The following is a 13,219-nucleotide window of genomic DNA, read 5'->3' as shown; positions in this document are numbered from 1 at the left end:
GATTTTTTTGCATCACTCGTGTTGACGCAGCCGACGCGAGACGCTTGTCAATTGTCGCGTTTCATGAAGCATCTAAGGCTTTCGGCTTAAAAAATATGCCGATTTCGCTTCTGAGCCCGATTCTAATGCGCACACAAATTTGTGGGCTACATTTAGCGAAAAAAAGTGCACGCTGGAATCGCGCAAATGTGTTAGGCTTTTTTTTTCTTAATTGCTCTGGCAATATTGAATCATATTCGCCCAAGAAACTCCGAAATTCTCTGTCGATAGACATACGTATCTTTCTGTCGTCCGTAAATCAAATGTGCATATTAATTCTTTCATTTCGTTCCGAAATAACTGTGTCCACTTAAAACCTTTAACTTTACTTGTTCGATGCACATTGCTATGAAAACGGGAATATGGAATGTATACGGAGACCACGTTGGTATTCTAAAATAATCATGCGGTGAGCGTTTTTATATTATCTGTGACAATACCTTGCGTCCGGAAAGAAATTGTCTTAAGTTTCACTAGATTTATTATTTAATATCCATTCATTTGTAGAATAACGGGTAACCTGATGAGTGCCAGTTAGTGTGTGTTTATACATGCAGGAACATGGCTATTTTTCAGCTTTGTTATGTGCGATTACTTAACAGATGTGTCTTGTGTGGTAGCATTCAGAAATATTGCATAGAATACTACTTCATGTGCTGGATCACAGGACTGTGATCCTTGGAACGTGATAACAGTTTTTTTTTTTAACTGTTAGTGCTTTACCAGGTAAATCAAGTTCTCATTCTTTTCTGTTTTTCTTGCCTTTCGATATCAAGATCTGACGACGGTGACATTGAGGGGCAACTCGTACATCACGTACCGCATATACGATTGGAAAGATCGGGTCCACTCAGACTTCAACAGAATCAGCATGATGTTCAGAGTAAGTGCTTTTCGTTTCACTGTTACGCTCATGGAGATTGCTTCTATCATTTCTCCTGTCAGCGCAACACCGAAGTTTTACGGGTTACCAGGTCACCGCAGACGTGGACGGTAGCAGCAACAACCGTATCGGCATCTTGCGATGCTTTGCCCAGCTACGATGCCTAAGTCACGCTTGCGAGTTACACTGGTGTTCTTCTTTAGGAATGACATGTCCCTGTCCATGAAAAATAGATTAACATTCCATTCTGACTGCGTAGTTACACTGTTTAAACTAGCGATTAGACAAAATATACGGTTGGTTATTGCACCCGTAAGTTGACGTTCCTTTTGGTGAAAGCATGCGCCGACAGGCGGCGCCACTAACCCTGCCTCGCACGTTTACGTAACGGTCAACCCGGTACCCCGATTTCGCAGTGGTCAATACGAATCTCACTACCTAAAAAGTCCCTAACGTTTGTCGACCTCTAAGTCGTGCGCATTCCTCAAAATGCTTTAGGGACGAATTTCAATTCATTAGCATATCCAGGAGAAAAACTGAACAAAATTTTTCCGAGGCCGTATGAAACGTTCTGTCAGAAGCCTACCGCATTCGCTCTCATACTCCCAGCTCTGGCTAATGTTCACTAGTATTGGATAATGAGAAGTAACTGTCGCTCATTATTGGCTCGTGTCGACTAATCTAGGCTAATGCTGGCTGGTGATGGTAATTGAAGGTAATTAGAACTGTTTAAAGGCATCAGAACGCATTCCTTTCGCATTTACCTCTGAAGCGCCACTGAATTTTTTGTTCGAGCGTTGAAATCAGCACTAAGAACAGAACGATCACCTGTACCTCTTTTTCGTTAGTCCTGACTTGCCTCATACATATGTAAGTTTCTTTAAAGATACACGTTAACACTCTTTTGCAGGTCATTGTACTCTCTTTGGAGATTACTGGGAGGCTTGAATCTTCTGAAGAGAGTTAGCGTGTTTCTTTAAAGAGAGAGAAAGATAACTTTATTGGGTCCAGTTGTTTGGGGACCAGGCCCCCGCCTAAACAGCGGCCAGTAGCCATTGGGCCTTGGCGGCGTTTTCAGCCAGCTGGACGGCCCAGAGTTGCTCTTCCGGATCCGAACTAAGCAGTATGGTCTCCCACTACTCCTCATTAACTATTTTGCGGCCATGTCGAGACACCTGAGGGCAACTGAGGGCAAACCCACAGGATGTGCTTCAAATCCGATTTACACTTTGGTAAAGTCAAGATTCAAGCTAAAGACTACACGTAAGCTTTCTTTCTAAGAGCGAGCGCACTACGCGCGCATGACACCGCACCGAATATTATATGTCGCCACCACGCCTGTTTCGATGCTGCAAGCATGTGTACGATTGTTGTTTTTGATCTGCAGATATACGTTCCCGAAGCGGTTCTTTTCCTGGCCACGGGTGAGCACGACCCTAAGAACACAGTAGCGGCCAGCATAAGAGGTGGCGCTCTCTTCTTCAGCATAGACTTCGGCCGGGGACTGCTGAACGTCACCATGGGCTCGAATCTGCACGACGAGATGTAAGTACCGAGAAAAAGTCAGCTAGCATTGGCGAGCTTTTCTTTCCCTTTTAACAAGGCTTGACCTGGTAGTTCTGAGTGATGAGTAGAGCCAGTTTGCTCTGTCTGTTTCTGAGTGCAGATTAATTTCTTTGAAAGCCTAGTTATACATTATTTATTCAGCAAAATACGCATATTGATTATTCATAGTCCGCCTTTCTAAATAATCCAGCTTGAAAATTAGTATAGTGAGGTCTGAAAACAATACGCTCTATGCAGTATCTGCAAAGCCCAGCCTTTTTGTCTAAAAGGAGTATTGACACAAAAGCTTCGTATCATGTTTTTACTGTCGGAATAAGTAGCTAATAACCCGTTTATCACGGGTTGTAACCTCGTTATGATGATCTGGAAACATTTTTCTAGAGCCCAGTCGCAGTTTCGGTTTTAGAAAGCGCCGAGAGAGGCTGGGCCAGGGTGGCTTTTTGTATAGATAACTGGCAATGTGAGGGCACGAAACAGCGACGCACGCGCCGCGCGCGCGGCATCACGTGCACGTCAGCACCGCGTTGTAAGCTGCGGTGGAGAGCGCAGGTAAGAAGCATGGCAGCCACAGGTGGTTCATAGGGGGGTCCGCATGTTATGACCCCTCCCCCCCTTGCTTTTTAATGTTTCGACGTATACAGCAAGACCAATGAGGCCCTCCCATAAGTTGATCCCTCAGTACCCACAAGCTGACCCTTACTCCGGAAAAAATCCTGTATCCGCCTCTGATGGCAACAAACACAAACTGGCGACGTAGGGGGCTGTTTGTTCTTTAAATCAAGCTGATGTCGATATCGCAAGGTGCTACGTCGAGCGTACAGTGGCGAGGCATACACTTCAAGATTCATTTTAGACTTGTTCCACCCTTTATTAACCGTTGACTTATTTTATTTATTTGAAATACCCTCAATGTACATACAGTACATTATAGAGGGGAGGGGCAAGTACACAATTATATGTAACACAACAAGATACGAAGAGATAAGAAATAAGAAGCATAACAATCAATCAAGTGAGTACAGTATCAATGTACAAAAAAGACAAAAAGAAAAGGATAACACCGATATAAACACTGGTTATACAAAACATACCGCTGGATTGACTAAATCAGATATGAATCTGTAATGATAAGAAAAGAAAGTAAAAGGGCACGAGCTCAGAGTTCTTGGTAGATCGTGTCTGTGCGTCCACACAAACTTATGTTCCTTGTTTCTTGTACGTGTTTACGTGCTTTTAAAGCCACATTATTATTTTTCATTCTCAATAAGGTGGCACAACTTCACAATGATCCACGACGGGAGCCAAGTCACCCTGTACATGGACAAGATGATTCACACGCTTCGAATCAGCGACAACAACTACTACCTGCACCTGGATCCCGACATCTACATCGGAGGAGTGCCTCACGAGGCTCCAGGTGATAAGAACATAATTTACCAATTATTTCGCCAAATGCGGCTGCTTGTAATGGGGGTGATACGTGATGGAGCTTTACGAGGCCGTCTATAGCTTGAAATTGTTCATAGCAGAACCGATTCGCAGTATTGTGTCAATTCGCCTTCGCGCTGCCAAGTGCTAGCTTCCTGGTTAGTTCAATCGATAGGGCGACCGCGCCAGAAAGGAGTTGGTCCAGGGTTCGATGCCCGGAGAAGGACGGATTTTGCGGCAGCTAAGAAGCATTCTTTCTGAGAAATCCATGTGGATTTCTTCGTGGCTTCGTGCTACACACGGGTGCTGGTCGATTATTTTAACCAATCGGCCACCTTGCGGGACTCCGCAGAGCCGATTTCTATACGAAGAGCTACAATGACACTACAAATAACACACCAGAATGTAAATACAACACACATAACACAAGAAAGTTGCAGTGGATTAGCTCGACTATGCCAGGATATACGTGGCGTTAGCAAATGTTCAGCTGATTATTCTTAGCTTTCCAGATTGCCTAGGATTAGCTTGACTGTCATGCTTACTGCTGCTCCAATGACACACCCACGGTATAAGTATCATGTGGCACATGTATATTTATTTATGCTCAACGTCAGGTTGCTTCTCTATTGCCACAAAGACGGCTCGGTGGTTAGTGAAGTAACACGCTGCCGTCTCTATGGCCCCAACACAGTATTTGGAATTGTCTGTGTGTCTCTGATAGACAAGATCAATGGTGTTTCCCCATCGGGTAGTCTGTGCAGTTGGAACACTGGCTAAGTCGTGTCCTTCAAAGGAACACAAAGAGAGTCTGGAGCACGATTGAAGTCACCAGCCACCACACACAGTTCACTTGCCGCACGACTAGGTATAGACGTAGCCACTACGTGTATAATGTCTTTAACCGAATTGTTCGGTGACACATACACGGCTTTGATTACCACACCACTTTCGTCAAGCTGAACGGCACAGGCTTCACCCTCGGCTCTTCTGCGCCGTTGAGCAGCATTGGCGCTCTCCTTCTCCATGGCGTTACCCACCTGCGAACGCCAGTCAGAGGCGCTATCAAGCGGCTCCAGCGCAGTGTCAGACGGCGACTGCACAGCGACGGGGAATAGCTGCGCGCGCGCCAGCGCCAGTGTGTCTGCCATGGCTACGACGTCACTCCTCTGGAATGCGCAGACCAGCAGCGGCGAGTCGCGCGCGGCGATGGGGGAGAGCGCGTGAGATGCCGGCTCCGGTGAGCCAGCTGTGTGGCATCACTGATCCTCGCGCACGCGCAGCACGGCTCATGAGGATCCACGCGAAATCGGCTCCGGCTAGGCAAGTGTAGCTAACGCTGCAAAACATCACATACACAGAGAATGCGGCGTCTCCGACGTTTGACTCAACACCGGAGGGAATCCGTGCGCACGAGCCGCGGAGTCGCCCCACGAATCTCTCCCATGAGAGGCGACCGTCGACAAGCAACGCCAGACTCAAGAGACTTTTAATGAACTCATTCAATTAACTTTCAATAATCATCCGTACAGTTAATTGGCCCTTATCCTAAGTAAACTTATGCTCCGGTATCATTCATATCGTGGTTTTGGGACGTTAAACCCCAGATATTCTAGCTCCGGTATCATGTGCATCCAATATAAATGTTAACTTGCATCAGAACTATCGATTTCGTACTCGTTTGACTTTTTTTTAAACACATTTGCTGAATATTCTGAAAGTAAGTGCTCGACCGGAAGCGCTTGGAAGAGAAGAGTGCTACTCCTTTCTTGTGCTTCTAAAAAGATTAAAATGACTCCTTGCTTTTTATTTTTTTCTGTGGACGCTTGCATTGCTTTATATGTGCCATTGGTGCTGTAGGTGTAGCAGCCGCTCGCAAGCGCAAGCAAATCCGGCCCTCGGAGGCGCATCGGTCACTTGCGTGTCTGTGTGCGCCGTTTCCCAATAATTGATGCTCTCTCCGATCGCGGGCTTGTGAGCGATCAGCCGTTTATGATACGGCAATCTGATCTTTTGTCGAGCTTTCCTAGGTGACTTGTCGCTTCACGTTGCCATTTTTTCATTGTTGTCCGGATGTGAGCGCATGGCCGTCGTTGTTGCCTGTAGTAAGTGAAGTGTCGCGCTCTAAGCTCGTGGATGACACGTCAGGCACGCGCACGCCAAGCTTCGCTTGCCGCCATTTTCCCGATGGGGCAAGGATTCCCGAATTTTTTTAGGGTGTATGGAAAGGAAGAACCCAATCAGTCATACAAGTAGCGCGCTGCATCTTTTTCGCACTCACCCTCAAGACGAATGCGTTATATGTACCGGAGGCTGCAGAAACCATAGGCAATATTTATGCTTTCTGCATTATCAGCGCCTCTAAGGTTTTGTATAGGATAAGAAGTGCACGAAGACAGCGAAATTTTCATTCGATATTGCTGGACACAGAAGTTGCGAGAAGCTCAAATTAATACTTGAAGCAAAATGCTGCGTATTTTGCCGTAGTTAGTGTGGAGGGTGTTAATGTTAAGGTAGCGTTGTGATGTAATAATGTGCGACTGCGCCAGTCACCGCTTTTTCTGTTGTGGTGTTATCGGTGTTATTTCTCACGTAGGAGAATAGGGTTCTTTAATTGGTGCCCACTTAGCTTGGCCCCAAGGAGGTTGGCGCATGCGCCGTGGTGACAAACGCAGAGCTTTGCGTAGCCTATTCTGAAACTGCCTAATCATGTAGACCCTTTCATAATCCGCAAGTGCGCTTCCCTGCGCTGCATTTCGCCTAAATAATGGCGGCACATGTCGTCCTTTAAGTAGAGACGAGGTCCTAGTTGCACGTGATGAGACTTGCCTATTGTGCGTGTTTATATTAAGAGACCTGAGTATACGTTTTCTGCGTAGCGCAAGCAAACTGTGCCTTAACGCGCTGTTTGCAGAAAATGACTAGCCGCCATTAGTTGGGGTAACTGCATTGCAGGAAAGCTAGCTTTACAATAATTATGAATAGGGCCTTGTAAACCTATCAATAAACACCACTGCGGGATCGTTTCCTGAGACTGCTCACTGTTCTCCCATTGTATATTACTCAGCAGTAAGTAGTCTAAGTCGTCCTCATTTATGTCTAAATGCAGCATATGTCTTGGCAGTACCGCCAGGAAATTTTAAGAGAAGCTTTTATGAGTTACGCATTTCGGGGGAGGGGGGGTGGCGGGGGTGACATAATTCCTTGAATACCCGGCGCTGGCGATTGTACAGAAATGCGAGTGTGTACAAATAGGCCCTCGAAGGTCCGCCGATGCTCTCTCGATCGTGGGCTTGCCGGGGATCAGGCGTTACTGATGTGGAAGTCCGATCTTTGATCGAGGTCACTTGTCATTTTGTCATTTCACGTTGCCACATTTTATTGTTGTCTTTCATTGTTGCATCTCATTGTTGCACGCATGACCGTCGTTGCTGTCTGTAGCTACAGAAGTGTTGCGCTGCTACGTACGTGGGCGAAGGTACAATTCCCGGCATGGAGGAAGGAAGCAGTTACGTAGGAACATTGTTCAATGAGAAAAAATGAAAGAAAGTAAGAAAGAAAGGAAGAAAGTAAGAAAGAAAGAGAGAAAGAAAGTAAGAAAGAAAGAAAGAAAGTAAGAAAGAAAGAGAGAAAGAAAGAAAGAAGGAAAGAGAGAAAGAAAGCAAGAAAGAAAGAGAGAAAGAAAAAGTAAGAAAGAAAGAGGGAAAGAAAGAAAGAGTGAAAGAAAGAAAGAGAGAAAGAAAGAAAGAACGAACGAACGAAAGAAAGAAAGAAAGAAAGAAAGAAAGAAAGAAAGAAAGAAAGAAAGAAAGAAAGAAAGAAGAAAAGAAAGAAAGTCAAGCACGCACACTCCAGCTTCGCTTGGCCCCATTTTCTCGACAGGGAAAGGCTCCTCATTTTTTGCCTTTTTTTCTCCTCTGCACCCAGTGATTGGCGCAGTATAGCGTGGGTTGCTTTTGCATTATTAAACCCAACCTCACTCACTCACTCACTCACTCACTCACTCACTCACTCACTCACTCACTCACTCACTCACTCACTCACTCACTCACTCACTCACTCACTCACTCACTCACTCACTCACTCACTCACTCACTCATTTTCATTCCTTGCCGTTCTTCCGTCATTGCTCAACGGAAAACCGTACATCGATCTTGTTTATCCTCCTCCGTTTTTTCTCTCTCTCTAATTTAACATGCAAGTCATTTAGCACACCTTCAGTATCATCCGCAGTGAGCTTATCCTACACGTCTTCTCTGTCCAGGGCTGGTGACCGACCTCAAGTTCGTGGGCTGCTTCCGTGAGGTGTACTTCAACCGGGACAACTGCCTGCAGTCTCTGCGCAAGGGCGAGCCCAAGGCGCGCCACAACGGCATCTTTCCGGTCGAGTACGGCTGCGCCCTGGTGGACACCATCCCGCTCACGTTCCCGTTCGCCGAGTCACGGCTCACGCTGAACTTGCCTAGCAAGACGCGCCTCGACATCTCCGTCGACTTCAAGACCCAGCAAAACGAAACCGTCATCGCATCTAGCCTGCTGCGCTCTGACAAGGGACAGGGATTCTGGGAGGTGAGTAAAAAAAATCACAGCATATCCACGGTGTAACCACGATTGCTTCAGGAGCTTGGGCGAAGCTCCTGAAGCAATCATGGTTACATCGTGAAATCTTCAGTGGTTTCGCCCAGCAGTAATCAAAGCGATAGCCCAGTACATCATCAAAGACGTGACAAACACTGTATATGTTTATACAAGAAATTTTATTTATCGTAAGTGGTAGCTAGACGTGGCTTCTGTTCCCCCTTCATTATAACGGCTTTATGGTCGGTGAAGTAATGGATCGGCGATGGATCATAGTGGGATGTTTTCAAATACGAAGTAGTGGGCAGTTTGCAAAGTTTTCCGCTCACACATTCTACTGCCGCACGATTCGTGGCCGATCCCCCGTGGTGGGTTGTGCCATTCCTCTAGGATCAACCAACCAACCAATCGGTGATGGGAGATACTGTTCGGGAGATACAGCCGGTTACGCCTGACGCCTGACGCGTGCCAAGGTTAGACTAAGAGGAGCTTCGCCCCTAAAAAATAAGGCAGCTTCGCACTTGTGGTGCCAAGGCTGAAGGAAGTGCGGAGCTGGGCGGCGTTCTCTGTTTCCCTTAATTTTAGATGCGAAGCAGCTTTTGCTGGGGGCTGTGTCCGTCCTTCCATCGGCGACCGTCCGCTCGGGAACCATGTGTGCTGGCACGCACTAGCGCGTTCGGGCCTGTGTAAGGGGCTGGGTAAGACGCTGTGGCCTCTCCTCCTTACACTCTCTCAGCAATCATGTGATGGCGTCGGGGAACGAGATTCTGCAGGCGCGCGATGAACCAACGCGTTGTATCCTAGTCAGAACGCGCTGGCACGCGCTAGCGCGTTCGGGCCTGTGTAAGGGGCTGGGTAAGACGCTGTGGCCTCTCCCCCTCACGCTCTCTCAGCAATTACGTGATGGCGTCAGGGAACGACATTCTGCAGACGCGCGATGAACCCACGTGCTCCCGCGTGGCGTGCTCCAATAAGAGTTCGGGACGAGTAACAGCAACAGCAATCACGGTGAATTCATGGTGTGCTCCACTTGCAAGGACGCGTTAACATCGAGCAAGGTGCCCGTGATGAACGGAACTTTAAGTCGACCCATGCGCTGCTTCGCATTCCCACATGGTTCCCTTTAATCGGAGATGATGTAATTTTTTTCTCTTTCTTTCTTTCTTTCTTTCTTTCTTTCTTTCTTTCTTTCTTTCTTTCTTTCTTTCTTTCTTTCTTTCTTTCTTTCTTTCTTTCTTTCTTTCTTTCTTTCTGTTGTTGCTATGTCCTTTTTTGTGTCTGTATTTCTATTTGTTCCTCTTTCTATGTATTTCTTTGTCTTGTTCAATCTTTCCTTCTCTTTCATCTCATTCTTTGTTTATCTCTCTCTCCATTTGTCGCTTCCTCTTTTTCTTCTGTATCTTTCTGTGTTCCCCTGTTTGTTTCTCTCTCTTTCTTTGATTCTGTCTCTTTCTTTCTCTTTCAGTCTCGCTATTTCACTCTTCCTCTTTTCTCTCTTTCCTTCTCTCTGTAATCGCTCTCTCGCCCACCAGAGTTATTGCATTCCACGCCTGAGAAATCGGCGCACGTGTTCTGGGAGCAAAGAAGAAGATGAAGAGGAATGAAGAGAGCGCGTGCCGGTTCATTATGATGATAATTTTTGTTCGCGACTAACGGGGCTTTTCCGAGTTTAAACAGCCCTGCTGTTAAAATTTGCGTGCAACGCCACACGACACTGTCTCGTTAGTTGTCGACGCTGTTTCGTTTAGTTCTTGAGAAGCGTGCGAACTTGAGCTTGTTGGTACACGTTCATTGTAAAAAATAGCGCGAAAACAGTCCCGTTTCATCTCTCTCGTCTGTATTTTCGCGCGCAATGACTTTAGTTCTTGTTATTTCTATTTTTTGACCACGTCGATTGCCGTGCGGTGTGTTTTGTTTAACTATGTCTGTGCGGTAATTCTTGGAATCGAAGCTACATTAATGGCCCTTCGAACTTATTACGGGAGCGGCGAATTGGGACAGCTGGTTCCAACGATGAATGAAATTTGGCTATGGATAGCTCGCCGGAAATCAGACCCGTTGTCTCTAAGTAATGTCTCTTCTGTGACCTTTTGTTCGTGGATGTCACACAGCCTCTGCTTACAGTGTAGTACATACTCCACAAACGCGAGGGTATTTCACTTTGTCTACTTCGTAGGCCCTTAAGGTGCTCGGCTTTAGAACAATGACGCGTAAAGGAGCAAAAGGCTGACCCTAGGTCTTAGGATTTAGGATTCCTGCAACCGTTACATCATAAAGGAAAATCGTTCAGACACGCTTATGGAGGGGGAGAGGCGGTACTGGGGAAGAAAGTAAGGGAAACAGACGGGCTGCCTGTCACCAAATTTCGGACTCCGACAACGCCCAGCGAGCTGCACTAGCATGAACACTGCGCGAAGCGAGCTCTGCGAATGATGGTCGCTGTATGCACGATGTCACGTCGGTCAGCGCCGAGTGAGAAGGAAGTATTGCACAACTTCTCGAGTACGGTACGCGGTATCGACGGCGTTCTCTTGATATCAGGAAGAAATGCTTCATGCCAGAAAGAAGTACTTGCATTAATTCAGTCAATCATTTATTTATTTACCGCTTCACAGAGGAGAGGGCATGGGAAGAAAACGCTGAGGAGAGCTTGACTAGGCTTCCCAGCTTGTTACAGTTCAGCATCATGCGGTGGCAGTTCACACATCTTGTGCAAAAAAAAAAAAATGAAGACATTCATTATATGCGCATAGTCGTCAACAGTTTAAACAAAATCGGCGCTCACATTACTTCATCAAGGCCACTCCACGTTTGAAATTGCAGACATGAGCTTAATGAAACGTTCTTGAGAACGCTACTAAAACGTGCCCTTGCTCAAGTGAGAGCAGAATAAGGAGGAAGCCGTTGACGATTGCAACTTTGAAGATTATTATTATTAAACGAAATACAGTAAAACAAAAACATGTTAGCAACATCTGGATACTTAGCAGAATGCTAGTATGGATCCATGCAACTATAGCATACATAAAGTACAGGCAGGAGACAGAGTTATACAATGAATGACATTTTAGTTTAAGATACAGGTCATTTTGAAATACATATAACTTATACACAGATACCGAACACATTGAAAAACATATAACTTATGCACAACAGTTGAACAGGTTTTGGTTTGCATACTGAACATAAATAATACATCTAATATTTCTATACATCTGTTTAATAGCATTCCTGGTCAGCATACAAAACATTAGTTAGTTTATCATGTCACTTTTTAATACTAACATATAAATAGTCTAATACAGTTCCTTGTAATGACGTTTGAGCATGAAAATGAAAGCATTGTGTTGTTTCACTTGAACTGGTAGGTTATTCCACAATGACGTGCCAACCTAAAAAGTCGCCATTTGCGAATGATGCACTGCGCGTAGTATCTGAAGAAAGACGACACTGGGAATTGCAAGTGAGCGTGGTGAATGCTCGTCGATCACTCGCCTACATGGGCAGCCGTGTTCTATATTTTTTTACTGGAATGTTTTTCTTGCTTGTCTACAGATTCGTCTGAAGAAAGGCACTGCCATCTTCACCATCGTTCCGGACGAGACGAACCCGTCGCACTACTGGTTCCTTAGCAAGGGCAAGCAGCTCACTGATGGCCACTGGCATCAGGTTGGCGTCATTTTCGAGAACGAGTAAGACCCGCTTGTTTTTTTTTTTTTTTGTTAAACGATTGATCTCTCTCAACTGGATTGATTGACTGAAAAACTTTAATAAATAGGAAAGATAAGGGAGCAGCAATGGTGGGCGAGTCCGCCTCGCGCTGCTTGGCTTGTGCGCCCATTCGGATGCTTACGTACCAATGGTTTAAACGCGCGCCTGAAAACTCTCCTCCTAGGCGCGCCGCTGAACTTGCCGGTTCGAATAAAATGAGCGCGCAAAACGTATGCACGCAACACCAGCGTCGTGAGCCCTCGTCCTGTGCTTGTGCGTTTGTCCCGCGTGTCACTTTGTCATGATGTTTGTGAGGACTAACCTCTGCGATACCCGAGATGTGCCTGTTTCATCGACAGAAATCGCGGCAAATCAGTCTACCACATAAATGAAGTCTCATGATTCATAGGGTGTCGCCAGTTGCACTGCAGCACTTCATATACATTAACAATGCAACAAGAGTGAGTAATAAGAGCGGCATAATGTGCATGGTACATATTTGCTTGGCTGAACCCCATGTACGGCTGTTTGCTGTTCCGAGCCTATCCGTCACTCCTCCAAAATACGTAGTTTTTCTACAGTGCCACAGCCATCAAGCCGCACTTTTAGGACCGGATGTGGTCACACGAGAAAACGTCTGACGACATGTGTACGCGGCTTCCATTTACAGGCGTTGAAAGCTGGGCTAGTTGGTAAGGTTTCATCTTGTACCAAACTGCGCAGCAGACGGGACACAAAGAAGGAACAAAAGAGACAGACGAGCCGGGCAATGCTACACGCGAAATGCGTCAATAGTTACAGGCCGGGCAATGCTACACGGGAAATGCATCGATATTGAACGTGAATCGAAAACTGGAGTCACGACTCGAGCTTATTCACTCTACCCCCCCCCCCCTTCAAGAACCTTAAACTCTTGCTGGAGACTTGATGGCACGCCGCTATACTGACAGCGCTTGATCATTCTCCTTATCGTCACGAATCTTAGACGGTCCGCAGCCGGCAGTCACGCGACAA

At 46.2% G+C, this 13,219-nt stretch overlaps 1 protein-coding gene across 6 annotated transcripts in view; it reads left to right on the top strand.

Moving 5' to 3' along the window:
• Nucleotides 1-13,219, top strand: part of LOC119372051 (axotactin) — a 241,583-nt gene that overhangs the window by 134,539 nt on the left and 93,825 nt on the right. For all 6 annotated transcript variants that reach the window (XM_049419694.1, XM_037642504.2, XM_049419696.1 and 3 more), the window contains exons 7-11: nt 816-922; nt 2,310-2,467; nt 3,757-3,905; nt 8,181-8,485; nt 12,050-12,186. In XM_049419694.1, coding sequence (XP_049275651.1) covers nt 816-922; nt 2,310-2,467; nt 3,757-3,905; nt 8,181-8,485; nt 12,050-12,186 — 856 coding nt within the window. The remainder of the gene's footprint in view (nt 1-815; nt 923-2,309; nt 2,468-3,756; nt 3,906-8,180; nt 8,486-12,049; nt 12,187-13,219) is intronic.

The sequence above is a fragment of the Rhipicephalus sanguineus genome, chromosome 10 (assembly GCF_013339695.2).
Source record: "Rhipicephalus sanguineus isolate Rsan-2018 chromosome 10, BIME_Rsan_1.4, whole genome shotgun sequence".
Taxonomy (NCBI): Eukaryota; Metazoa; Arthropoda; class Arachnida; order Ixodida; family Ixodidae; genus Rhipicephalus; species Rhipicephalus sanguineus.
This window is presented reverse-complemented; position numbering and strand designations above follow the sequence as displayed.